This window comes from Gossypium hirsutum, chromosome D12, assembly GCF_007990345.1.
Source record: "Gossypium hirsutum isolate 1008001.06 chromosome D12, Gossypium_hirsutum_v2.1, whole genome shotgun sequence".
NCBI classification, from domain to species: domain Eukaryota; kingdom Viridiplantae; phylum Streptophyta; class Magnoliopsida; order Malvales; family Malvaceae; genus Gossypium; species Gossypium hirsutum.
Window position 1 is genome coordinate 54,768,793 of NC_053448.1, and position 27,603 is coordinate 54,796,395.

Here is a 27,603-nt window from a genome sequence, read left to right on the forward strand (position 1 = left end):
TGAAAGATATTAAGTGCTTAAGCACAATTAAATCAATGTCTTTCAAGATGTTGCAACAATAGTAATACCAACCAAACTCAAATTTAATCGTTGGTAATTTATTGTTAATTTACCGCAACGCATAATAGAAAATCAGTCGTTCCTTAATAAAATTTATCCTACAATAATGCCATCATTTATTGAAGTTACGAATAGGAGTAATTGAAGCTTCGATAATTTGCAAAAGAAGCATGCACCACATAAACAACCTCATAGGTATGAGCGTGTTGTTAAACATCTTTTAACTATGTTGATGGTCATGGTTAATTATTATTGTTGAAGTTCCAATCTAGAGCACACCAAACGTGCATGATAGTCTTTTATTAGATACCAAATCAAAAGAAAATCTTGATCAAAAGCATGGAGATATTCCCTTTTATTGATGCATCTACAAATTCAAGGATGAACCTTCTTCAAGATCCAAAATTTTTACACAAGTGATGACACAATCTAGTAAGGGGCGAAGTCAGCGAAATTAAATTGTAAATTTTACAATAGTAAATATGTAATTTCATTATTTTAATAGCCTATATATCTTTATAATTTTTAAAGAATTAAATCATATTTTTATCAGTTTTACATTTACTAATTAAAATTTTTAAAGAGCCTAAATAGAAAATTTTTTATTTTAAGGGTGAAACCTCTGCCAATTCCCCTAACTATAGTATAAAAATTGGATACTAAACTTAGTGATAATGATAAATGTCGACGAGTCACTTAATTGATGTTACAAATCAGTTAGATGAATTGAATTAGAGAAGCAGTATGGTCAACATCTTGGAAGTTGAAGGAGAAACATTTTATGCACTCGACTGCATCCTCCGGCGCTCCAACGAAAGAACTTTAGATTAGATACTTGTCATGGCATGCTCCAACATTACAAGCAAGTCTTTTCTCTCTACCAAAATTGCTTTTGACTTTTTACTAATTTTGTCTTTTTATTGCATGATTCCACTCCAACGACAATCATATTTTTAATCATCAGTGGAGAAGAATAAGGTGTCTACTCCCATGACAACCACGTTTTAATTATTTTTCCAACTTTACATTACCCTTACTTATATTGCATTAAGTTAGATTTCTAGATTTTTTTTTTAATATTGATTCTTAATTATTATTTAAAAATAACCGGTTAATATTTTATTTCATTTGATGTTATAAATATCAAAATTATACATGAACTTTGATTTAATGTACAATTGTATATATAGATTTTAATTTGGTGCAATTATATATGTAAAACTCTAATTATGGTTCAAATATATACTTAAAACTTTAATTTTGATTTAATCATATGTATTTAAAGAAATAAATATATCAATTTGTTTTTATACTAGATAACTATAATTATTTATGTATGCAATATATAAATATAAAATGATGTTATATTAATAATTGTGTTAATAATTCGCAAGAATTAGATCAAATTAAAATTTTATTTATAAATTTACACAAAATTAAATTTTATATATAAATTTATATGTATTTTTTAGATTTATCCGAGGTATTATAAAAAAAACTTATTCTTCAAGGATCCGGAGTGTGTTCCCATTCCATTAATGAAATGGGACATCATGAACCATTGGCTGGCAGTGACACGAGCATCGCAGAGACAGAATCATATGTATTTGTGGGAATGCCACTGTATTCAGGGTCAACATTATCATACATACATGCATACATACCTGTCTTGTCAGAAACTGAGAATTTACCTACAGTTTATTATATATATATGTCTATCCACATCATATTCTTACCCTGGCCTTGTTTTGTTCTTAAGGGCTAATATTATTTTTTTATCTTATTTGATAGTATAATCAAATATTAAATAACTAATTAATATATACCCACATAAATGGGAATCTTTAGAGCAATTTTGAAACTGTTGACCAGCTCGACGTTGGACCATGGCCACCTTAGACGGCGGTTGCTGATTGGCTAAGTTATATAAAGTAGAGAAAAGTCAATGCAAAATTTTGCCTTCAATATAAGGGAAAAAGTTGAAAAAAAGCGAACCCAAAATTAAAAAAAGAGCCGCCTTTTCTATTCTATTTGCTGCTTTTCGCCAAAGAAGCTTTTTTTTTTCCCCTTTTACTACTGTTATTCTTCAATTCTCTCTACTTAATTGAGAGGAAAGGAGAAAGGTTGAATTTTTGGAAGATGAACGGTTTGCAGCCTCCTCGACCAGATTTGGCTGATGAAGCTAATCATGGTGATGGTTTCATTAGAACTTATAAAGCTTGGAAAGGCAGCAATGTAAGCAAAAAAAAAAGAACTTTCTTTTATATCTCTTTTGATGGTTTGTTGATCAAAGATCTGAAATTTAGGGTTGATTTGATGGAATCAAAAGTCTGTTTATGGGTTTTTATTGCTATATGATTGATGGGAAAGGGTTCTTTTTGTGTTTAAAGTTTGGTAACAAAACAAAAAGGTGTTTGGGTAATTGAATTTTCTCGGTTTTAGTTCTTTGGTAGTTCATGAGGTTGATTTGAATAAGGATCATTTGGAAGTGAAAGGCAATTGATTAAGCTTGATGTGAATTTTTGTGAATTAATTGAGATGTTGCAATATGACCCAACTTTTTTTTTAATGAACAATCTGACCAACTTTAGGCATATGGAAGATCAATTAAGTCTCAATTGTAAATTAATCTAGCGAAAAATAATTCTGGGAAAATTGAGCTGTAGAGTATAAATATAATGCTTTTATTTTAACTATTGTTTATGCCAATAGTTTCTGGGTCTTTTTTTTTTCTTCTGCAGGTATTTGTTTTGGGAGGAAGATTTATATTTGGACCTGATGTGAGATCCCTTTTCTTCACTATCTTCTTAATTGTTGCTCCTGTTGCTGTCTTCTGTGTCTTTGTAGCAAGAAAATTAATGGATGACTTCCCTCATCACCTCGGAATATCAATAATGGCTGTTGTTGTGGCTCTCACTTTATCTGTTAGTTCATTCCCTTCCTTAAAACACCATTGTTTTTCATGTATGCTGCTTTTTGTCACTGATGTTCTGCGTATTGAATGTATTGTTTATGTTGATTTTATGATCTGGTATGGTTATTAGATGTTGATGCTCGGATTTCTGCTATTGCATGAAAGATGTCATGAATCATTTAGTTTTGCTAGTGATTGTCTGCATATAGAGTGCTTTTTTGTGACACTGATGTTCGGCATAACGAACTCTTGGAAACGGTATTGTGTAAGGTGATTTTACGACAGGATACAACTCTCTAAATATGATGCTAAACGTCTATGGTCGCTTGCCTTTGAATACAAGTTCTACCATCGTATTTGCTATTGATCGTTGAATGCATTTCCAGTGTTTCCTCAAGTTATCAATTCAATACTCAATTTTGCACAAAAATAAAAAGTTCATTTTGTATTCTTAAATCACATTTTGATATTCAAACTTGTTTGTGATAATTGGTTTGATATTCCAAAATCACTGCAAATATAATGAGTTACAGTTGACTTATGTTTCCTCAGGATATAACTCTTCTTCTACTAGCCTCAGGAAGAGATCCCGGTGTAATTCCACGAAACTTGCACCCGCCCGAACCTGAAGGTTACGAAGGAATGACTGAAGCTCGGCCTGGCCAAACTCCACCATTACGATTACCGCGTACAAAGGATGTGATTGTCAATGGTATAAGTGTGAAGATCAAATATTGTGATACATGCATGCTGTACAGACCTCCCCGATGTTCTCACTGTTCTATATGCAATAACTGCGTTGACAGATTCGACCACCACTGCCCTTGGGTTGGTCAGTGTATCGGACTGGTAATACAAATTGTTTTACGTGATACTCTACTTTCTTCTTCCAAACTAGTGGCAACAGCAGCACTATGTTTTCTTAAACTTTTTTTGGCTATTTCTTTAGTTCCTTTACATCTGTTTAAAGCCCTTTGTTTTCCCCTCATTTTGATATAGGCACGATCCCTTTACAGTGTCTCTGATTTTTGTTTTCTTCTCCTTTTGGTGCAGCGGAATTACCGATTCTTCTTCATGTTTGTCTTCTCTACAACTCTACTTTGTTTATACGTGCATGGATTTTGCTGGGTTTATATCCGGAGGATCATGAATGGCGAGGAGGCTACAATCTGGAAAGCGATGACTAAAACCCCTGCCTCCATTGTGCTAATAATCTACACCTTCATTTCAGTTTGGTTTGTTGGTGGATTGACTGTCTTTCATTTGTATCTAATCAGTACAAACCAGGTAATATTTATATTCCGGTTCATTATACGTTCATACTGTCAAAATTTTCAAATTCTAGCACTTCGAATCTGTTTTAACGTACATCACTTTTCCTGTAAACCACGGACTACTTCCAAACCTACGACATATAGTGATAAGTTTATTATGCTTGAATCTTGTGGTGTTCTATTTTTAGTGCTTTGCATTATCTTCAGCTGGAAATGACCAAGTTCTTTTTTATGCTTTTGGCAGTCTACATACGAGAATTTTAGGTACCGGTATGATCGTCATGAGAATCCATACAACAAAGGGGTCATCAGGAACTTCTTGGAGGTATTCTGCACCAGTATTCCTTCATCCAAGATAAACCTCAGGGCAAAGGTTCCGAAGGAACCTGCAATTGCACCAAGAACAGTGAGTGGAGGTTTTATCAGTCCAAACAACGGGAAAGCCATTGGTGACATCGAAATGGGGAGAAAACCAGTTTGGGATGAGGCTTTAGGAGATATAAGCGATTATGAAGGACAACACAGTGTTGACTACAGCAACAAGGACAGCAGATTGCCTGATGTATCTCCCGATTTAAGTAGGATCCTTCCTCCGGATAACACAGAGGGGCGTGGTGTCATGCATCATCCTAGACGTTCGAGTTGGGGAAGAAACAGTGAAAGATGGGAAATATCACCCGAGATTCTTCCTTTGTCCAGAATTGGAGAATCTAAGGGGATGAATGGTAAGAGCAATGGGGAATCTACAAACCAGAATCAACAATTTGAAATGAGGTTATCAACTGTAAAATGAACAGAAAATAAAAATGAAAGAGGAAAAAAAAATGGTGTGCATTCTGTTTGGTGTTTGATTGGGACCAAATGCTTTAATTTTTCACTTGCTAAAATGTTTTGTAACGTGTAATGAGTTGTGTTATTTCATTTGGCCAGAGCGTAATGGGTTGTGTTAAAACGATACCTTGGGGTTGTTTTATTCCTCCCCAAAAGAGAGAGAGAGAGAAAAAAAAAAGTCTTCAGTGATACTTTGGCCTGGGTTTACGCTTTTTTACTTCATTTCAAAATGCTTCCACTTAAATGGCAGTAAGCCACGGTAAACGGTCAGAGGCTTATATATGCAATCGACCATAGTGACCGTGTCTCGCTGTGTTGAATGCTTAAAGAAAAATGAAGAATTTAGAGCTTATATCGTCCTATTGCGGAACTTACTGCTACATCGTGTGAGATGAACATCTCATCCTTCTACAGTAGTTGTTCTTTTCGGTGTTTAAACTTCAACCGTTCCACCATTTTATCATAACCCTCGAAGATATAATAATGGGTTTCAATGAAATACCCAAGTTGGAACTACACCAGAAACTTATCACCCTACCAGTTTGAATAATAAAAAGTTGACAGTAAATTTGAATTAAAAATATATTGATTGAACCAAATTTTATTTTATTTAATATTTTTTTAAATGAATTTTTATAAAACCAAATCAATCAATTAAACCGAAAACCAATCAACTAACCAATTGGCCATTTACAAAAGCATTAAAAAATGCAGTATGACGATTATTTAAAATGTTAATTATGATAAAAAATACCGGAAAAAATCAATCTACAACAAAAAGAACAAAATAAAACAGTAACTTGAAGTTAAAATTGGAGTAAACAAAACTTCACCAGTAAGGGCGTCGGATTGCGAAAAAAGAGAGAAAAAATTAATTAGCCATTTCTAAAGCCTGAACGCTGCTTTAATGATTCATTCATAGCATGGGCCAAACCCTGACTTGTCTTTAGGGACAAACGAGCCCTCTGATTACCTTTGGCTCCTACCATTGACTGATTCTAAGGTGCTCTACTCACACCAATCGGTGAAGTATCGTCCATTTAGACCTATTAGGTCCCATATTTTGTCCAAAAAGATATATCACACGCTGAAGTTGGTGTGAATACTTGAATCCCGAGACTAATTCTAGAACACTGTCGATGTGAGATTCAGGAGTCTTTCCTCTGATAATGACATTTTGACACGTAAAAGTGGTAAATACTGGCACAATAAAATACAAATAGGATGGTTGGTGAGTCCCCAAGAAAGTCAAAAGAATAAAAAAGAAACAAAATGGATGCCAAAGCAAACTCTTTTAAGCCCGCATAGAATCTTGAGATAATTAATTTGTAACCCATTGCAAAGGATGTCCTTCTGTAGGAATTTTAACAGAATACGAGTATTGGTTTAAAAAATACAGCAGATTTTGCAAGAAAAGCTCACAACTTGTAACCACGACTGCAGGCATAGTCTCCTCCAGGTTACTGCATTGACTGAACGCGTTTCATAATGATGAGTGTCAAGTCCATGTATCGTTGAGCACAATTAGAAAGACAAGCAGATTCACTCGAGCTGAATTTATTCCCAGGACTACTTGTGATACACTTGTCCCAGCACACACTTGTAAGCTTTGCCACCATCTCATTGACCATGGCTTTTTCCTTTTCTTGCTGTATAGCCACAACAAAATAAATCAAGAACCTAAAATGGCAAGATCATAAGCTTCTCAATGTACTGGAAAGGCCACATAAGAAAAGATTTTCAAACTATTTCAACAATTTTTAATCCATCACAATTAAAAACCATTAAGCGATTTAGACTAATTATAAATCCCCTTATTGAATTATTGACATGAGTGTAATTGACTCAAAAAGTTTGACAAAAGCACTCAGCATATAATTAGAAGTTTCCATTCCTACATAATTTTCTCAGAGCTATACATGCTCCTAATCCTACCTTCTCTCTATTTTGCACTTTCAAATACCAGGTGCGCCGAAGACTTGTACAAGGATCCCGTTATTTGCACACTCATGCTTAGCCTATGTTGGCCAACAAATCAACAGAAGAATATGATACATTTGTCTCCTTCCAACCTAGCATGGACAAAGGATGTGCATGGGCAGATGTGGAAATAATGTTTACCTATAACTGAAGTCCCTCATGTTTATTTTTGTGGACTCCTTTCAAAGTTCTTCCTATAGAATATGCTAATTGTATCATACACACAACATGCCAATAAATACTAAATGGATCTAGCCTAAGAGAACTTTCTAAGGTTATCATATTAAGTAATATTTTCTCCCACTGGACTGAAAACCAGTATATAAACTGTCACCAACTGCAATTGTAAGAGAAAATTACTATAACCACAAATACTAACCTCAAAGTGTGCATAGGTCATTCGCTAAAAAAATCTAGACTAAAAAACAATACTAAAATCTGCCACTGAGAGTTAAAGCAAACCAGAATCTAATGGTTCCACCTAGAATATACCACTTAATATACATAGTTTTATGCAAAATGATGAAATTATTTTATAAAAATGAACAAACAAAATTCCTCAGACTATTAACTTCTGATAAAGAAGATATTACATAAATATCTTTCTTTTAAAGGATTTTGCTAAAGAGTGTCTTAAGAGCACTCTTCAAAGCTACTCTATACAGTAATATCTCTATCTAATGTATTGAAATGATCAATAAAGATGCAAATATTACCTTTAATATAATAATCTTATGATAAATAGTATATTAGCTTACCTAAAAGTGTAATCTCAAGACACTCGTTAGCAAAACTCTTAAAAAAAGTGCCAAATAATGATTAGTGGAACCGGTTAAAGTGATAACTACAGAAAGCAACGTCTAATTAGCAGCACCATTTTTTTCTTAAATTCAATGAAAGTAAAATACTAAATCAAAACAAAAAACTCATGAACTGGTAACAATTATCAACCTGTGCCCATAGGCACCAGTTACGCGAACTCTAAAAAGGAAAATGCAAAATATGTCATATAAAGTAGCTTAAGGGAATGCCATGAACACATTAGCCTGACTTACCACCATGATTTTGCTTTATATTTTATTTGAAACTAAAATCTTTAAAAAGGAAATGAAATCAAAACTCCAACAGTGTAAAACCCATCAAATCATCAAACCAGAGAAGATTTGAACTTTGGGTGATAAAATTAACAGAAATAAGAGCAGTTAACAGATTATTTCTGCAATGAAACAAAAAATGAGAGAGAGCACACATTGAGGAATCGTTGCAAATCAGGAGAATTGAGAGCTGATGCATCCATTTGGAGAAGACTGAATTTAGCACTACGTTGGAAATGGCAGCCAAAAGGAAAATTAGCCTAAAAACCTCTTTCAAACGCATCAAATTCGCAAAACCCTAGAGAAATACTGTATGTAGATGGGCTGGACTAAGCACATGACCAGTGTAAGCCCATTACTATTCTATTATGGGTTAAATCTTTTCCTTTTAAAGGCCCCAAAAGTTGGTTCCCGAATTAGCCCCAACAGTGTAAATTTTACTAAATATTGAAATATTAAAATTACTATCGCCCATTTGGATGGGTGATGGCAGTGAATTGGGTATTTGCGTCTTTTTAAATTATCTAAATTCAAATTCATGATTTACAAATTTTATTATTATTATTACCCAAACCCAAACTAAATATTATTATTTGCTACATATTTGAATTTAACATTTTTTATCATATGTTTGGTATTCGAATCCCCAAAAATTCAAATATGAATATGGGGAATAATATAAAGTCAAACAAAAATTAATTTAAATAAAATTTAAGTTTAAAGGGTATAAAAAACTTTCAGACTTTAAGAAAAAATAAATTCTTATCTTTTTTTTCACTCAATTGAGTTCTTGAACTATAAAAATACATCAAAATAGCTCTTTTGACTATTAAAGCTAATTATCCCTTTTTTTCGTTTTTTGAGTTAACCCTGGCACATGTGGCACATGCCACGCTATATTTATGACATGTAGCAAAATCAAAAATAAAAATATTTTAATCAATAAAATTATTTAAAAATGGTAAAATCATATAAAAACTATTGAATATAAAAAAAGAAATTTTAAAAGAAAAAAAGAAGAGAAGAGAATATAAGAGTAAAAAGGGGATGCAATGCTTTCTTTTTTACTTATATCATATAAGTTTGTACATGAGCTAAGAGCTTCAATTACACTGAATAAAACAATTAAAACTCCCTATAGCTTTTATGCAAGTTTTTAGGGGTCGGAATGTCATCCATGTTATTCTTTTAGGTTTTGAGAATTGAAAGGAGCTCAGCTCATCCCCTTTATGAATTTATTTACAATAAAGGACTACTTAAAGGGTTTACGGCCTTCCCCCTTCAAAATTTTGGGAAATTATGGTTTTTTTTATTTTAAAAAAAAATAATTAGACCTCTCAACTTTTTTTTTTTAAATTTCTCCTTGAAGCTTTTAAAAAAATTTAATTAGACCCCTTCAAATTTTTAAAAATTCACATTATACTTTTTTTTTATAATTTTAATTAGCTCACTTAAAATATTAAAAAAATCTCATTAATCTCAAAAAAAAATCATAAAATTTAATTAGACCCAATTTTTTTTAAAAAAATCTCATTAAACTCTTAAAATTTTTAAAAAAATTTCTAGGTCTTCCAAAACTTATTAGTTATTATTATTTTTCGCCCAATTTTGAGTGAGTATTCATTCCAAGTCCTGAAAATCAATTCAACAGTAAATAATATTTATCATGTGCAACTGCTAACATGCTGACCCCTTGTACTTGTTTACTGTTAGCAAATGAACAATCTTATCTTCAGCAAACCAGCAGGATAAAAATAGTAAATGTATACCAAACAAATAATCAAAGGTATATATTGATTTATGAAATAACTATATTTCCCACAGTTGAATTACTAGTTCATAACCCAAATAAGAGATGTATGTATGTATATAGGCTTTGATATAAACATTATCCATTATCATCCATTTGGCTTCCTCTCCCTTCATTTCTGTCTAAGCTGCTTTCTTTCCCATCAATGGGGAGTCAAACATCAAAGGTAGACCATGAAAATGATGAGATTCAGCCTAAAGTGCCGCCTCTTCTCACCCGGAAACTGCAGGAGATTGAGAAACGTAGGTTTGGGTCAAGTCTTTCTAAACAAATACTGCTCCAGCATTGTCCAGAGGATGGCTCCTGCAGTGACCGAAAAAGTAGCGCCGTTTTGTCTCTGGAGCCTGATAATGATAACGTAGGGCCTGCAAACATAGCACCCCAGCCCATGGTTTCTGATAAGGATATCCTTAGTGTTGCAGGCGAAGGGGAAAACAAAGAAGATGGTAATAATGCTGAAGCTCGTAAGTTGATAAATAAAGAGACCAGGTCCATGGAAAAGCTAAGCTTGGAAGAAAAAGAAGCCCATAAGAAGATTGTTGAAGAAATTGGAAGGGCTAACGAAGAACGCCGTCCTTGCCTTACTTGTCTTGTATCACCAAGTCTTAAATTTTACCTTACTGAAAACGAAAAGGAAGATGATTGTTCTAGTGAGTTGTTGATCTCAACTCTTGATGAATGAATTTTTTTAAATCAATCTTTATAAACAAAGCTGTAAAACTTGCTGGTTTTCATGTATGCAGGCAAAGATGATTTGCTGATCAAAGGGTCGTTGAGCGATACCGATATCGATGCTGCCAAAGAGATTTTTGAATCTGTATCATCCACTGAGGTAATTCAATCAAAACGAAGGGCATCAAATTTCTCTACATGCACTAATTATGGGTTTTTATTGTTCTTACAGGAACCGAGCAGCTACTTAAAGAGGAGAGGAAGAAGAAAGATGAGATTTAGAAGGGTGATACCTACGGGAAAACCCGTAAAGAACTTTCTCAAAGTTAAATCATGTTATTACCCATCTTGTGGCGACCAGAAGTTAAACCGACATTACTCAAAATCCAGCAGCAATGTTAAATCATAAATGTAAATGAAACGAGCTCATTGCATTTTCTTTCTTTCGTCTTTCATTCTCTTCTATCCTTGGTTACGACTTCTGTAATTGTACCCGATAGGAACTGTACGAAATTAAATGAACCAAATGTCATATAGATTATAGAATATGATAGCTAAATGCAATGAAGGGAAAATGTTTGAATAATTCAATGCCTCAAAGTCTTGAATTCCAATCCTGATTAGATCCACCTAGATCTCACCGGTTGCTCACAGGTGCCCAGTAATTCCGGAAACACAAAAGAACAGGGAAGCTTGGTAATCCCACAGAATTTACATCATTCCAGTAATTAGTAATTAATTGATCAGAAAGGCGACTTAGCAATTAGCATACATATAATATTCAAGAAAACCGGCAAAGGCAACTCAAAGCTGCCGTTCAACAAAATGCAAGTAACAACATTTCATCGATCAAAAGTTATAAGCATGGTCAACGAAAAATGGAAATTTATGGAATCAGAACTCAGTAATTAGAAACAGCTTATATTCAGATATAATTGTGTCATCGTATAGTGTTCAAATTCACCAGGTAGGTGAAGAATTACTAAAAGATGTAGAACAATTGGCAACTCCAGCGCAGATCAGCTGGATAAAAGCTTTTCAAGGGCCAGGTTTTCATCACCCCCAACCGCTTCTAGAGTACTTCTCACCAAACCATCAGGAAAACCCATTTCCACGAGTCGTTGTACCTGAACCCATCCAATTTGTCTTAGAAAATTTAGTTCATTAAATATATATGGTGGTCGATATTGACCCATTACCAACAAATATTCAAAGAGTGCGTCTGATACACTGCTAATGTCTATTATTAGAAAAGATCCTACATCAAGGATTTGCTCAGTGCATACTTCGCAAGAAATATTTACTTGATTGTATGAATATCTAGATAAATAAGGAATACAAACCTTTTCCTCAACCCCTAAAGAAGAGGCCTTGGCAAAACTTTCTGTCCAGTAACGAGCTGTACCAACAAATGTCTGATACTCTCTAAGATACTGCATTAGAGAACGGGGGAAAACTAAATGGCTAGATAGAGTGACAAAAACTTCAACGGAAATTATTAAAATCCAAGAATTGAAGCTGGACTGACAACATACATAGGTTTAATAATCTACAAACTATTGCACATTCAAAAAAGGCCAATAGAAAGAGACAATGGAACCTTTTATAAAGAAACATGGGATAGATTGGACTCGAGTAAATCAAACCTGTTGTGCTACTACAGCATCTTGAGGATCATCAGGTTCAGGAGCTGAAAGCAAAGCTTGAACAGAAAGAAGAGCTGTCTTAAGAGTGAGTGCAGGACTCCACTGGTCCTTCAATATATCCAGGCATATCGCCCCACTTTGGCTGCTGATGTTTGGGTGCCTTGGGTGGTTAATAGAACAGAAGGAAGTTTCAAGAGTTAACCACCGTCAGAACTCAATCAATCATTAGTCATTTCATCTTTACGCATCAGGAACAATAGACTATAACTTGTCAATAATCTAATCCTAAATTCGGATGCATCTTGTTTATGGTGTCACATTCACCAAAGTTTTGCTTCTGAAATCCACATGCAAAACATATTCAAGGGGGAAAAAAGCCATTTGTACCAACTTGAACTAGATGCATTAACATGCATTGGCAACAGTATATTTCTCTTTTTCTTTTCTCCTTTCAATATCCTCAAGTACAAGAATGATTATAACAGTGGTGCATATGAACCAGGCAGTAAACAAAAGGAAATTGTTTATACATATTATTAGAGTATTCTTTCAAGAAATGGGGAAAGAAAGAGAAAAGAAATTACTTTAACGCAAACCTAATCTATTATAAGGAACAAAACCATGATTTTTAAAAAGGCACCATTTAGTTTCAGCTACGCGATGAGTGAGAGAAAGAGCAAACCATACGGTTGTGCAAATTCAGGATTAGATGCCCAAGTCAAGTTTATTAATCCAAGATTTTTCATCAGCGCAAAAGGATTAAAAGAAATGTGCAAGATTATCAATAGTTTATCCAGCCAAGTCATATAAGGAACAATGCACAAAAATAATAATAAAAAAAGCTCAGAAACTAGATTAAGACCACAAACATACATAACGGCAATTAACTAACTTCTTCACTCTTCATAGGCTGTTTTTTTCCAAGGGAGGCCTAAGATCTTAAGTACAGTCATTATTGCTCCATCAATCACACCCACATTGTACTAGATTACAAGAAAACCGATTCAACTATCAGGTGCAATTAACAAAAGAATATTAAATATGCAAATAAAACAAGATGATGCTTGTTAGTTTTCCTACCAAACTTTCGTCACAAACTTCATTTTGGGAGGCTCAAATGGATACCCATCTGCAAAATAGAAACCAATCACTAACAAGCATCAATAATCAATGATCCATACCATTTCAAACACTGCTAACTTTCCTTAAACTATCACCCAATCGGTAGTATCTAACAAAATTGCATTCAAAAAGCAATCTTCCATTACTTTACGGAGAAAAGCTCAATTCCAAGTTTATAATTATAAACTCACTCGAAAATCTAAAACTGGATAAAAGATGCATTCTTTTCCTGAAAAATAAGGAAAACTTACCCATTATAAAAACGAAAAAAAAAACCCTTTACCATCAGCCCAATTTCTCAACTAAAAAGGGGGGAGGGGGGAATTAAACTTTAAAAAGAAACCCATGAAAATTAATGTAAAGAAAGAGAAGAAATGGATAGTGAAATACCAGGCAATGTGATATCGATTTCAAAGGAGCCCCCTTCATAGGGAGTGCCAAGGGGACCAGGGATGATGCCAGTCAAGCGAGCAAGATTGTCTGATTTTGGAGAGACGCTAATGCCCGAAGAGTCTTTTTCTCTGCTACATTCTTGTAGCTCCTTTTGAACACGAGCAAAGTCTATCATCTTCTCTCAATTCTCCTTGTTGGATCAAAACCCTACGCCCCAATAAGTAAAGCGTTCCCCTTTACTCTTTTTACGCTATTAGTCTTTTTTTCACTCTTTCCTCCACTCTCTTTTACAAGTTTTTTTTTTTCTTTGGTGGAAAAATAAAATAGTGAGATAATTCATAATTGACGGCAGCTGATTTTGATTTTTCTTTTCGCAATGGTTACCGAAAAACTAGGGATAATTTTTTTATAAAAAAAATCATTTCGAATTCTAATTCTTATTTCGATTTTTATTTTATTTTATTTTAGAAAAATAAAAGTAACTACTTGATTAAAATTTTAAAATTTTAAAATACTAGACATTAATAACATTTTTATAATTTTATTTAAAACTTAATCCAATATAATTATTGTCATCCCTACTGGAAATCTTATTTTTCATTTTCTAGCTCTCTAAGAATGAACAATGAAACAAAAAAATTAATAAGGTAATTTTTATCTTTTAAATAATATAAAAGGAGAAAACAGTAAATAAATTGAGATTAATAAGACATTGTTATACAACAATATAAAAAAAATAAGACATTGTTAATTAATAATTTTATAATAATAGGACATGTTGAATAATGATAATTTAATATTTTTAACATCTTTACTTTTTATTTTTTCTTCAAAATAAATAAGTAAGTTTTTGGGTTGCTTATCGTTCCGCTTTTTATTCCTCTTATTAACCTTCTTTTTCTATCTTTATTCATTTTACACGTTTTCTTTCTTTTTAATTTGCATATATATATATTGTGAGTATCTTTGTTATATTCACAAGTTGTGATGAACAAATGATGATGTCTATTGTCGCTAAAACTCCACCAGATACCAACAGTTTTTCTTTAAAAGTGGGTGGTTCTTCATCGACTTCTTAATTTGTTTCTGTTTTAAGAATATTTCAGAATAATAAATTATTTCACGAGTCTGTTTAGACCCGTGTTGTCTTAAATTTTATATGTTTCTTGTTGTTTAATAAGTCTTCACTTTTATAAATTTTTGTGTGTTCTTCTAGCAAGTTTTTTAGTCTTGCTTATGTATGTAATATTGCTTTTGCAAGTAGTTTTAGGGATGGTTTTGTCGACATCCTCTCCAATTTAGTGGATGTTTGTTTCTTTTGTCAATTTTTGCTCACTACTTTGGACCATCCGAGGTTGATATCCTTATTGTTTTAAGTGCTTGCTACAAATATGTCGTGCTTGAGTTATGACAGAGTCAATTGCCAACATATCATAATATTCATTTGATGCTGAAGTTGAAACTTTTGTTGTGATTAATGAAGTTTGTCCTTCACAGTTTACAACGAATGTTTGTTGTTTCTTTCCCCAAAATTGTATAATCCCATTTATAAAATGAATTAATAAATTTTTCTTTTAAATTTTTTTTTTTAAATACCATTACAATGATGGAACTTAAATTAATGAGATTTATGGATGCACTAAACCGATTGAAATATATAAAGATGTGCTAGACAAACCCACTATAAGTGCGAAAAATAAAATCAAGTAATAAATATATTATGAAAATTATTATAAATAACAAATGAAATTTTAATTGAATGATAAAATAAAAATATTAAAAATTTTAATAAACTTAATATATGAATTTATGTTTCTAATTTCTATATAAAAATCTTCAAAATGATATAATTTATTTTATAAAATAAAAATATTTTCACAATTAATGCCTAATTATTCGGAAACTAAACTCAATGAAAAAATTAATATGAGTAGAGATGTAGGATATTTTTGAGCAATACACCCTAATAAGTAATAATTTTCTGTCTCGGTAGACTTCACCAACTTTCATTAAAACGTCTTGTCATACCATAGCCGAAGGGTCATGAGCTCAAAATAGCCAATGGGTCACATGGCCCAAACTTCAAGAGACCTACGTCAAAAGTCAAATTAAGCAACGCGACTTTGACAAAGGACAAACATTAAGATTAGACTTATAAGTTTCAGGTGAAAATATTGGAACCAAAAAAATAGATTTTTATTAAGGATAGATAATAAGATTGAAGTTCTCAAGTGTAAAATTAGTTCTATTTAAAATTTAGATTGAATTTGAATTTAAATATTTAAGGTTTGAGTTCAAACCCAATTTATCTTGACTCATTTTTTAAAATTTATATTATATTATAACACAAAAATTAAATTTATAATAATATATAAAACTATGATATAAATATTAAAAAAAAGTGTTAACTAGTTTGTATACAAAATTTTAATAAATGAAAAATATATAAAATATTAAATAATATATATTTTTAAAATGGTATGTACGAGCTTAAAATGGGTTTTGGATAGCTGCTTAAACATATAAGAGGGTTTGAATAAAATTTTGAGCTCATTTTTCAAGTTGAATCAAGCTTTAGCAAATATAAAATATGTTAATATTATATTTAAGCATAACCTAACCCACCTTGATCAACAAAAAAGTATTAGCTAAGAACTAAGGCAAGTTCACGCACAAGTACGAATCCCCATAAAGTTTGGACCACCATTCTAAGGTATAAAGCGAGAAAGATGCCCTGATCTCAAATAAGTTCTAGACATTCTCATCTCTTTCATCTCAATTGACTCAAAACAACACAATTCATTGAGCCTCTAATTAACTTAAGCATTGAATAACATCATAAAACATAAGATCCGACATCCCATAATTTTACTCTTTATCTTGCAATTCATACATACTCTAGTTCACAACAACTTAAATGCAACAAAAACAATATATATGAAAACCTATTTTGGATCCGTCTAATTTTTAAAAACACATCTAGACCCTTATTTAGGAGGGAAGTGTTGAAAGGAACATGATTCTACATCGATTAACCAAAGATTGCATTGTGGCTGCATATAATAAGGGCCATGTTCCTAACATGAGGCATCTTTTAAAAAAAATAAATTTGTAAAGACGATTTCATGTTTTAAACAATACTTGGACTTAGTTTAGGAATATTTCTCAAAAGCGATTTTTGGGGAGAAACTAAAATTTTCAGTTTTTGAAAAAAATATATTTTTGAGCCAATTTTTAATTTGGAAGAAGTATTTAAAAAAATCAACTTATTTAGAAATATTTTTGTCCCAAAAATACTTTTGAGAAGCATTTCTAGACAATTTTTATGTAAAACATTGTGAAGAATACTTTATTATTCCACAGGAGAACACGCAAATGGTATAAAGCTGTATCCAAGTGAGAGATAGATAGTCTCGTGGAGGAAAACTTTTGAATCCAAGAAGCTTGGAATAATAGAAAAGGAATTACTAAAAATTATATGCCAAATTGAATCGTGTCATTTTTCAAATCCAAGCAATTGAAAATGTCAAAATGGCATCATTCTGACCATGGATTTAAGTCAACGAAAACCAATTATCAATGCTTGAATTGATGGTGGCAATCATGCATTCAAAATAGCAATTTTTTACTGGTATCAAAAACCTTAACTTATATTTATCAAATACATTAACTAATCAAGTTAAACTTTAGTTATTTTAAATATTTTTTAGATCCACAAAAATCAAACCTTACAATGAAATTTCTTCCTTCTTATCAAAACTTGAAAGGGTTTTGTTTTTCTTGAATTGAAGTAAAAAGAATTATATTCTCCTCTAAATAATAAGGAATGTAAAGCTGATGATTGATCATTGATTGGGTACCCTTTCTTTTAGATTTGAACAACTTCAAGGCTAAAAACATGGATGACGAAGAACAATGTAGACACAGACTTGCACCTTAATATAACATCATTTTCACCCTTTGCAATGTCTTTAAATGTCAAATGAACTGATTCACAGCAACTTGCCTAATCTACATGTCCCACATTGCAATAGGGCTAAGCATTTTTCCCTTTCCTTTCTCACTTCCCTTCTTTATTACAATATTTTGTTACTGTTATCATGTTTTCTATAACAACCATTCCTGAGATTGAGATTTTTAAATTTGAATTTTAGACTTCATAAATATGGATAAAGTCAAAAACTTTATCTTAAGTTCAAGATAAAGTTATAAAATTTTGAAAAGTTGAAGCTAAAAAATTCTTTGTTAAAAGGGTTTAAATTAAATTATTAATTTTTTAGATGGACCGGAAATACAATTTTTTTCATTTAAATAACGGGCTATAGGGTTTAACTTGAATTATTGATTTTTAAGAAGGATCAAAATGTAATATTTTTAGTTAAAAGGGTTTAACTTGAAACTAAATTATTAATTTTATGGAAAGGTGAAATAATAATTTCTTTTAATTAACCAAGAAAATCAAGTTGAGTCAACCATGATAAATAATTCTGGGTTTGCTTCGTTGGCATCATCAAAAAGAGTGACTTTCGGAATTAAGTATCTGCTATATATGTTGGTCCTTTAACTTCACTGGAATATATTCTATTACAGCCACTTTGATGATAGAATGTTTTGCAAAAAAGGCACAAAAGAATTACCTAATTATTTTGCAGCAATTGCAATCCAGCTTCTTTATCATTTGTCAATGGCTTTAAATAGAGCTTTTCTCCATGATTGACTGTGCATATAGATCCAACAACTAAAGTAGAAAATACTAGGGCAGGGAAGAGTGGTCTTGTATGGAGATTAAGAGTCTTGTTTGGTAGCCAAGGATGACTTGCCTAAACCCAAACTAGAGGAATGTTATATATGTATATATAATAATCCTTTTACTGGTTTGTTGGCAGTCTCCTTTGGCTATCCTGACTGCCTCTTATCTTTCATGCATGACTTACATCTCTTCCATTCATAACCCCCCCCCAAATGCCATTTTCTTACAAGCTTTTCAAACATGTTGTGATACATGATTAAAGTATATGATGCTATAAAGAGTTGTGCCATGGCCGGTTTTGGGACATAATTTCTTTTTCGAGAACTATTACTAGCGCGTTCCCTCGCATTGTTACGATGCACTGAAGATTCAGTCTTGTAGTGATGTACTAGAAGGCAAAGTTGAGGAAGAATAATGCATTGCCTACTGCTTTAATGAAGGGGGTGTCATGGCGGTATTTACAAAAAAAAAGGTGCATTAGTTCAAACAGCTTACATTAATATTTTCATTGATTTACTTGTTTCTTAATTTTGAAATTAAAAAGAAAAGGTCTTGTTCTATCTATAGATCTTGTTAAGATGCCATCTCACCCTAAGTGACATGGAATGATAACTCAAAGTTTAATTTAGTTGGTGATGGCATCCATCATGCTTGCGTTTGTATCCTAACATCTTGGTTTTCACAATTGTCCTTCTCATGGTTCATGGGCCTCAGTTTTCCGTGCTCATTGTTGTTTTATTGGTTTACCTAGCTGGTTGCTTTATCGGCTTCAAAGCCAAAGCGGTGCCGAAGGCAAGATTCAAGACTGCAAGCATCGGCATTTAGCTTGAAGATGTCGACTGGTCAACGAGCCCCCAAAGAAGGGTATCTTTTTGGCACCTACAACTTGGGATTACAAGCAAAGCCTAAAGAAACTAATTCTGAACTTTTTATCATTATCAGTAAGGGGTGAAATAAGAAATATATAGTGATGAAATTTTGATTTTAATTTAATTATACATATTATAAAAATAAATATATTAATTTATTTTTATATTAGATAAATATAATTATTTGTATATGTAATATGTAAATATAAAATGGTGTTATATTAATAATAATATTAATAATTTATGAAAATTAATTTTTATATACAACTTAGTAAACTAATAAATATCTTGTTTATGAACTGGGAAGCTTAGCAACTTTGCTTTGGTAAACTTTTCTATGCATGTGCTACCTTGAATTTTATTTTTCGTAAAATATCCTACTCGTTTCCAGCCCATCTCTCTCTCTCTATATACACATTAAATATATAATTTTATTTTAAAATGACATTGAATATACTCATTTTGGTATAGAGTCGGAGTCTAACCCTTCTTTAATGTTTATGTATATTAGACTATTACACACTCATAATATGAATAAAAAATTATATATAATTACAAATTTATTAAAAATTAGTATAAAATTTAAGTGTTAAAATAGTAAAATTGTGATAATAAATATTATGATAGTTTTATGTGAATATATATTTTTAAATTTTATATAAAAATATGAAACTATAAAATATCTCTAAAATAATATTTACTGTTTTATAAAAATAATTTATTTTTAATAATTTCATATTTACGTGGAAAATGAAATCTATAATTGTAGAGTTAATCCTTACTGTCAAGATATATTTGTGGTCAATATTTGTTGGGAAAATGTTGATTAGCCGAGACAATTAAGCAGGAGAAAGCAACGCAGGTTTTATAGCAAGAATTAATTATTAACAAATACAATCCTATTGAAATCGAAATTCATATGAATTTAGACTACAATAATGCAAGTTTTGGCATGTAGTGTTTGATTTATATGTTTATCCATCCACCAAGCCGCCAATCACTATCTGTTTTCTCCACCCCCTATTTTTAGAACCAAAATCAATATTCTTAATTTTCGTTTGCCAGTAAAACACAAAAAAAATATTAATATTTTTTAATGCACAATCAATCTCAAAATGTGTCTCTTTTTTAAAATATATTTTTTAAATTTTTACTATTTACTATAAAAAATTATTTAATATATTGTCGGAGAAGTAAGCAGGTTGAGGATTTGACAAGTATATTATTGGGTGTAGTAAAAAAAAAAACTTTAAATATATATGACACTTACCAACCTCAACTTACTTGTGAAGTCTAAAAACTCACATGAGGTGTATCAATTAATTACCCATTTTATTATGGGTGAGTATTTTGTACTTTGACTGTGTACTTTTTTATTCCACAAAAAGTCTCAACAAATTGACATGTGTCTTTCTTTTTAAAACATTTATTTTTTTAATTGACTGTGGATTCTTGTAACACCCCTCACCTAGATTGACTCAATATGTCACGAGCAAGGGATGTCACATTAGGACACTAAGACTACTTAACCTTAACATCTATTTCAAAACTACATTTGAACATAATTAAGCTCATTTAGAGTGGTTTGGGTCATTTTCAAGCTATTGTCAAAGTTTGATTGCATTCAGAGGTCATTCGGGACCCTTTCGAAGTAAATCAAAGTAAACAGAGTCAATGTCGTGATATTGGGCCAGTGGTGTCACAACACTAAATTTAAATTTGCCCAATCTTGCAACATTGGCTATTCAATGTTACAAATTCGAGGGCAAATTGTCTAAAGCATGTCTGAAACATCTGAAATCAACTCTAAAATATCGTCAATCATTCTATAACACTTCTAAACATTGTGAAACATAAATCACCATCAAAACATCATTTAATTCAATATATATCTCAATCAAAGCTTACTAAGTTTTTAAAAGCAAACAAAATATTCAAGATTTACAAGTATTTTCACTAGTAATCTTATACATATACTTTGATTTAACCTAGTACATGCCATAATCTAATTTCAATAGATCAAAACTATACTCTCTTCCGAGCTTTGAGGTATGACGAGATAAATTGAGACCGTAACTTCACTTTAGAGCTTCAAGTCCAATCTTTACTTATGTGTTGGAAAAATAATGCCTTAAGCTTGTAAAACTTAGTAAGTATGATAAAAATCATACTTACCATTGAAATTAACCAATGTTAATGTATAAATACATAATTTGTAATAATATACAATGAAATTAAATAGAGAATAATTGTTGAGAAATCTCAAACTAACATCCTATAATTCATTTACCAATTTCACTTATAAGTCCATTTACCATTTCAAATTTTAGCTCAATTGTAGACTCAATTGTAACAACCCATTTTCAGTAAAATTGGAATAGTAGTTTTGGAAACATAAATCCGAGTCAAAAAGAAAAATTATTTTAATATTATTGTATGGTCTGCATTATGATAGGAATAACGTATGAAAATTTTGTTAAGAAAATCTTACCGATTTCAAGTTTAATTGTTAGAAAGGACCAAATTGCATAAAATGCAAAAAGTTGAATTCTAATAGCTAAAGGGATTAAATAACTATGGAATTAAAAACTTGAGGTCCTTATATGGAATTAGACCATTAAATGGAGTTATTAGATAATTATAATGACTCATCCATGAAAATTCAAGAAAAGAAAAGGATGAAATTGGAAATTTGAAAAATTAAAAGATAATAAGTCAATTAAATGAATAAAATAATTTTATTTTCATCACCATCCCCAAATTTTCTATGGAAACCCTAGCTAAGAGAAAGAAATTCAAGCAAGCTTAATTGGGTAAGTAATATTGTCCCGTTTTTAGTAACTTTTTAAACGGACCCTATTTTTTGTCCCAAACTATTTTTCGGACCTATATTTTTATCCAAACCCTCCCATATTTCGGGTGGGCCTTCAGGTCTGGTAGGGTGGCCCGACCCATGATCAGGTCTAATGGAGCGAGACGGGTGGTAAAGCAGAACGTACCAATTGTGGAGTGGTAGTAAATTTAACAATATCAACTCCGTCATACTCTATTGCCATCCTAGTAGTAGTAGACTTCTTTCTCAAGCATTTGTATTGAATTCAAATCCTGAAGTCCTCATTATTGTGAGAGTATCACCCCAAACTTATTTTGAATCCTAAAATTGTTATTGTTTGAAAGTAACATCTAAAAAAACACTTTGATTTTGCATCGCAGCTATTAACTCAATAAAAAATATATATATCCTTAATTTTCAAAATTAATTATATGATTATTCAACTAAAATTTCAATTATTATTTATATTTATTTTTTACAAATATATTTATGGCATAATTTTATTTTTTCTCGTATGCTATGATATAGTATTATTAGGCTGTATTGATTATAATTTTTCGGTAATCCTATAAATATAACTATGTATTTATTCTAAAAAATCAATGTGGCGTTAGTCAAAGAAAACAACCGCTTGCACTACCCCTGTTGCCAACCCTATTTTTCCCTTGTTTTGTACAGAAACAAGCGAATTTTCTTTTTTGTTTTAAAAAATTTGAAAAGTAAAACCGTAGAAGAGATTGGTCAATCCAATTCTGTGGCTCTCTTTCTCTCTCTCTTCAGAGAGTTCTTCTTTGAATGTCTCCGATCTCTTATTTTCTATCAGTTGAATGCATAAATAAATAAAAATCTTCAGAAGTTTTCTCAAATTTCAGATCTAAATCATAGAAGTACTTTTTCATTTCCCCGTAACTTATCCGAAGAGAGATAAAGAGAAAAGAGGTAGATAAATCGAGAAAAAAAATGATCACAATTCCGTATTTGACCGCTTTAACCACGTATTTCAGCTATGGCCTTCTCTTCGCGTTTGGCCAATTCCGTGATTTCTTCAGGAACATCTTCGATTGGTGGCACGCCAGCAATCTTGAGGTTCTTCTCCCGCTTCTTTGCTTTTTTTTTTTAAATCGTTTTCTTAATAGAATCCCCATTATTAGATTAGATGCTGCTTCAAAAAACTGCGTGGATAGAAATGAAGTTGCGTGACGATTTTTTTTGTTTATTTAAATTCTGTAGGGATATGCGCCGATCTGTTTAGGACTTGAAGATTTCTATATTCGGCGCTTGTATCTTCGTATTCAGGTATTTCCTTTCTTTTCTTGAAATCGTTCGAGAAAATCAATGTTATTATCTAAATTTGGTTACTGATCTTAGTTTATTATTCTATTCTTTCCTTGAAGCACTTATTCTTGTTCGTATTATCGTTGAAGACTAAGTTAGCTCAATTTTGATCTTAAACAGTCTGTTTGCAACTTAGCTGACTTTCAGTCGCATGATTGTGCTGTTAACATGTCTTACATTTCGCCTCCTTAGGATTGTTTCGGAAGACCGATAGCAAGTGCTCCAGATGCTTGGTTTGATGTAGTGGAGCGCTACTCCAATGACAATAATAAAACATTGAAGTGAGGCTTCTGATGTGCTTTCACTTTTCAATCCTATTTGAAGCTCCCTTTAACTTATTCTACAGCCATTTGTTGTATAACTTTGTTTTATTACCGCATTTGTACAATACACAGAAGATATGGAATCTAAAATTTGTTCTTCTTAGGTGAATGATTGGGATAAACAGTTTGATTGCTAAATATCAATGTCATAAGCTTACGCTGACTATTGTTTTCTTGCTTACAGGCGAACTGACAAGATAAGTAGGTGTCTTAACTTGGGATCATACAATTATCTTGGCTTCGCAGCAGCCGATGAATATTGCACGCCCCGTGTAATTGATTCATTATGTAGATTTTCGGCAAGCACTTGTAGTACCCGTGTTGAAGGAGGTATACATTTTTAATTTTGTGCTGTAGTCTGTTTGGTCACACACCCAGTTATCTGAAATCTTTGCCTTTCCTTTTTCCTACCAGGAACTACAACACTGCATAAAGAACTGGAGGAATGTGTTGCGAATTTTGTTGGGAAGCCTGCTGCTGTAGTCTTCGGCATGGGCTATGTGACAAACTCTGCTATTCTTCCTGTCATAATTGGAAGGGTATAAACACAATGTTAGCTTGAGTGTACATGTGAAAATTTCATATATAAACTTTCTTCTGGTCATTTCTCTCTGATTATTGTCATTATTATTTTTCTTTGCATATACCCACAGGGAGGATTAATTATTAGTGATTCATTAAACCACAACTCTATTGTCAATGGTGCTCGAGGCTCAGGAGCTACTATCCGAGTTTTTCAACATAATAGTAAGTTGTATGTGGTATTTGGAACTTAATAAACTTATTGATGTATAATGATACTGATATAAGTAAATTACTCTTTCTATTTAGCTCCTTCTCATTTGGAAAAAGTTCTGAGAGAACAAATTGCTGACGGACAGCCCAGGACACATAGGCCATGGAAGAAGATAATTGTTGTCGTGGAGGGTATTTATAGTATGGAAGGCGAACTTTGTAAGCTCCCTGAGATTATTGCCATATGCAAGAAGTACAAGGTAATGCCAGTTGATATAACGATCATTTTTTTATGATTATACTTTTAGCTCGTCCTAGTTTCCTTTTCTTCGCTCAATTAAAGATCAATTAATAAATGGAAAAGAAAAAAAAATGAAATAATTTAGAGCTGTTAGACACTAAACAAGGTTGAGTTACCTTCACATGGAAACAGCTAATTCTACATATATCTTGTTTTATAATGATTTCCTACAATTACATAGACTTGTCCGACTACTTTTGTAATGCATTTTCTTACATAATTTTGTTTCTAGACCTAAATCTTGTGTGTTCATCTCCCCTTTGTTTCAGGCTTATGTTTATTTGGATGAGGCTCATAGCATTGGGGCTGTGGGAAAAACTGGAAGAGGCGTATGTGAACTCTTAGGAGTGGACACTGCTGATGTGGATATCATGATGGGAACTTTTACAAAATCTTTTGGGTCTTGTGGTGGTTATATTGCTGGATCCAAGGTTTGTTGCTTTGCTAATTGCTAATGTCTCTGGATCTTTTAAAAGTCACCTCGGATAGTTGTCATTTTTGTTATGTTCCATTAATTGTCAAGCTCAATTTGGATGGTCGCATGAATTGGTCCTACAAATCTCATAAATAATACGTTCCCATGTCGATTCAGGAACTTATACAATATCTTAAGTACACATGTCCTGCTCATCTATATGCAACATCAATATCACCTCCAGCTGCACAGCAAATTATATCTTCAATAAAGGTTATTCTTGGAGAGGATGGTTCTAGCAGAGGTAGGATATCACGTTTTCTCTCTCTAAGACTATTTAACTTCTGTTGTGCTTTTCACATTTGGATCATCAGTTCTCTTTGTGATGACTTGAGGAGGCTTTTTTGTATTAATTTAGGCGCTCAAAAACTCGCAAGGATACGTGAGAATAGCAACTTTTTCAGGTCAGAACTACAAAAAATGGGTTTTGAGGTCCTTGGAGACAATGATTCCCCTATAATGCCTATAATGCTTTACAATCCGGCAAAAATCCCTGCATTTTCTCGAGAGTGCCTTAAACAAAATGTGAGCTGCATCCAATTTGAGCTGTACATGAAATTGCATCGTAATATCTGCCATTCATTATTTTCATGTTCACAGCGCATGCATCACTCTGTACAAGGTGTTCTGACCAGTTATTGAAAATGTCCTGCTGTCACAGGTTGCTGTTGTTACAGTTGCTTTCCCTGCCACCCCACTACTTTTAGCCAGGGCACGTATTTGCATTTCTGCCTCGCACACCAAGGAAGACCTTCTTAAAGCGCTAGAGGTAATTACCCAATCTGCTTCCTTCTTCCCTGACTGTATATCGGAGATCTTAAATAGAGTGCAGTATGTAAGGGTTTCAAAGTGTTATCCGATATTGTTAATGATAATATCTTTCATGGCAGGTTATTAGTCAGGTTGGTGATATGGTGGGCATAAAATACTTCCCTGCAGAGCCTAAGAAGCAGCAGCAGGACCAGCAACAGCAGCAGCCCGGGAAAGACACAATCAAGTTGGACTGAAGGGTTTTCGAAACAGGCTGAAGTTGAATTGCTTGCTTTGATTCTAGCAGGTACCGTAAAATTGATGTTTAAATAGGAATTCTTCGTCAGCCGCAATGTTTGATTGTTGTAATCTCTCTGAAAATCAGGGGGAAGTTTGTTTGTAGAACCAAATAGCCTGGGCATTCTAAGATTTTCTTACGTGTTTGTAGCAGTACTTATCACTGCGTGTTTTGGACATGATCTTCTTTGGATTTTTATTCAATTAATGTATAGGGGTACTAATTTAATTTAATTCAATTGGACTTTTTGGGTCAACCAATAGGTTACTCATACATTGTCGTGGAGTTTAGAAACTCGAGCAGATATATGAAGCTGGTACGTATTTCTGTAATTAGGAGTATAATCGAATCAAGTTTGAGTTGCTACTGTTTGATTCAAAATCCGAGGTTTAAATCTCTGACTTGCATCCAATCCAGTTTTATTTTTAGAACTCAACTTTTGTTAAGGACAATATCGTTGACATGATTATTTAGTGGAAAAAGAAAAACTTAAATGGCATTTGGTACTTTTTCATCTCCAGATTCTATAGTAATGTTATCATTAATAATTAAAATCTGTGAAGAGTTATATTGATATGTTTTGTTTATTGTACAGTTGAGGACTAAGAAATAAAATAAATACAATTTTTAAATAAAATTTATTATTAACAAAAAGGTAGTTGATTATTATCAAACCTGTAATTCAATATATGACAATGTGTAAATGGTGGATATTGACTAAAATGCACCAAAGGTGAGATCACAATTTTAGGGGAAAGACTGCTTCATCATATAAATCTTAACATCTGCCAGAGAAAGATTTTAGATCCCAATAACATATTCACAGCAAATTTCATTGCCCGCACAAGCAAGCTTGCCAGTAAGGAACTTGGGGAATTCTGATGATGCTTGCCTCCCTCATTTCAGCTTCGGTTTTAACACTGTTCTCACCAAAACAGATTTGAAAGCAATTTCCTTTCTGCATATAAATCCTTGTTCATACATGTTTCTTGACATATACTACAAAAATGCCAGCTCTATTCTTCCCAAGAAGATATGAACGATATACAACAAATTCATGCATATGCTCAAACAAAGATCCACTAGAACTGGCTTTGCTTTAAATGAAGGTGAAATTATGAGCAATGCATTCGACAGT

The 27,603-nt window shown here is 32.3% G+C and overlaps 5 protein-coding genes across 9 annotated transcripts; 3 read left to right on the top strand and 2 right to left on the bottom strand.

Annotated features, from left to right (window-relative positions):
- The first annotated feature begins 2,022 nt into the window (after window positions 1-2,022).
- On the top strand, window positions 2,023-5,145 carry LOC121224278 (probable protein S-acyltransferase 7). 4 transcript variants are annotated; one of them, XM_041107212.1, is made up of 5 exons: window positions 2,023-2,295; window positions 2,802-2,984; window positions 3,527-3,823; window positions 4,028-4,261; window positions 4,493-5,145. In XM_041107212.1, exons 1-5 carry the CDS (start codon window positions 2,200-2,202, stop codon window positions 5,039-5,041), a joined length of 1,359 nt encoding a protein of 452 aa, XP_040963146.1. In that variant the 5' UTR covers window positions 2,023-2,199; the 3' UTR covers window positions 5,042-5,145. The 4 variants fall into 4 exon arrangements, with proteins under 4 accessions (XP_040963146.1, XP_040963147.1, XP_040963148.1 ...); XM_041107213.1 differs by having other exon boundaries at window positions 2,802-2,840; XM_041107215.1 differs by having other exon boundaries at window positions 2,137-2,295; window positions 2,908-2,984.
- A 1,246-nt stretch (window positions 5,146-6,391) lies between these two features.
- Window positions 6,392-8,435, bottom strand: LOC107946872 (mitochondrial import inner membrane translocase subunit TIM8). Its single transcript, XM_016881365.2, has 2 exons — window positions 8,309-8,435; window positions 6,392-6,728 (listed from the first exon to the last, which is right to left on the bottom strand). The coding sequence occupies exons 1-2, from the start codon at window positions 8,354-8,356 to the stop codon at window positions 6,540-6,542; spliced, it is 237 nt and encodes a 78-aa protein (XP_016736854.1). The 5' UTR covers window positions 8,357-8,435; the 3' UTR covers window positions 6,392-6,539.
- Window positions 8,436-9,848: 1,413 nt separating this feature from the next.
- LOC107946873 (uncharacterized) lies at window positions 9,849-11,221 on the top strand. The gene is made up of 3 exons (XM_016881367.2): window positions 9,849-10,613; window positions 10,707-10,795; window positions 10,868-11,221. The coding sequence occupies exons 1-3, from the start codon at window positions 10,109-10,111 to the stop codon at window positions 11,042-11,044; spliced, it is 771 nt and encodes a 256-aa protein (XP_016736856.2). The 5' UTR covers window positions 9,849-10,108; the 3' UTR covers window positions 11,045-11,221.
- Window positions 11,222-11,536: 315 nt separating this feature from the next.
- On the bottom strand, window positions 11,537-14,203 carry LOC121224279 (ubiquitin-conjugating enzyme E2 27). Its single transcript, XM_041107216.1, has 5 exons — window positions 13,794-14,203; window positions 13,362-13,410; window positions 12,282-12,441; window positions 11,979-12,068; window positions 11,537-11,762 (listed from the first exon to the last, which is right to left on the bottom strand). Exons 1-5 carry the CDS (start codon window positions 13,969-13,971, stop codon window positions 11,655-11,657), a joined length of 585 nt encoding a protein of 194 aa, XP_040963150.1. The 5' UTR covers window positions 13,972-14,203; the 3' UTR covers window positions 11,537-11,654.
- Window positions 14,204-22,849: 8,646 nt separating this feature from the next.
- LOC107944555 (long chain base biosynthesis protein 2a) lies at window positions 22,850-26,698 on the top strand. Of its 2 annotated transcripts, XM_041107217.1 has the most exons (12): window positions 22,850-23,334; window positions 23,479-23,544; window positions 23,776-23,864; window positions 24,091-24,236; window positions 24,321-24,445; window positions 24,560-24,653; window positions 24,738-24,901; window positions 25,212-25,373; window positions 25,535-25,661; window positions 25,776-25,942; window positions 26,079-26,186; window positions 26,308-26,698. In XM_041107217.1, exons 1-12 carry the CDS (start codon window positions 23,209-23,211, stop codon window positions 26,422-26,424), a joined length of 1,491 nt encoding a protein of 496 aa, XP_040963151.1. In that variant the 5' UTR covers window positions 22,850-23,208; the 3' UTR covers window positions 26,425-26,698. The 2 variants fall into 2 exon arrangements, with proteins under 2 accessions (XP_040963151.1, XP_040963152.1); XM_041107218.1 differs by lacking the exon at window positions 25,776-25,942 and having other exon boundaries at window positions 26,308-26,338.
- The last annotated feature ends 905 nt before the right edge of the window (window positions 26,699-27,603 follow it).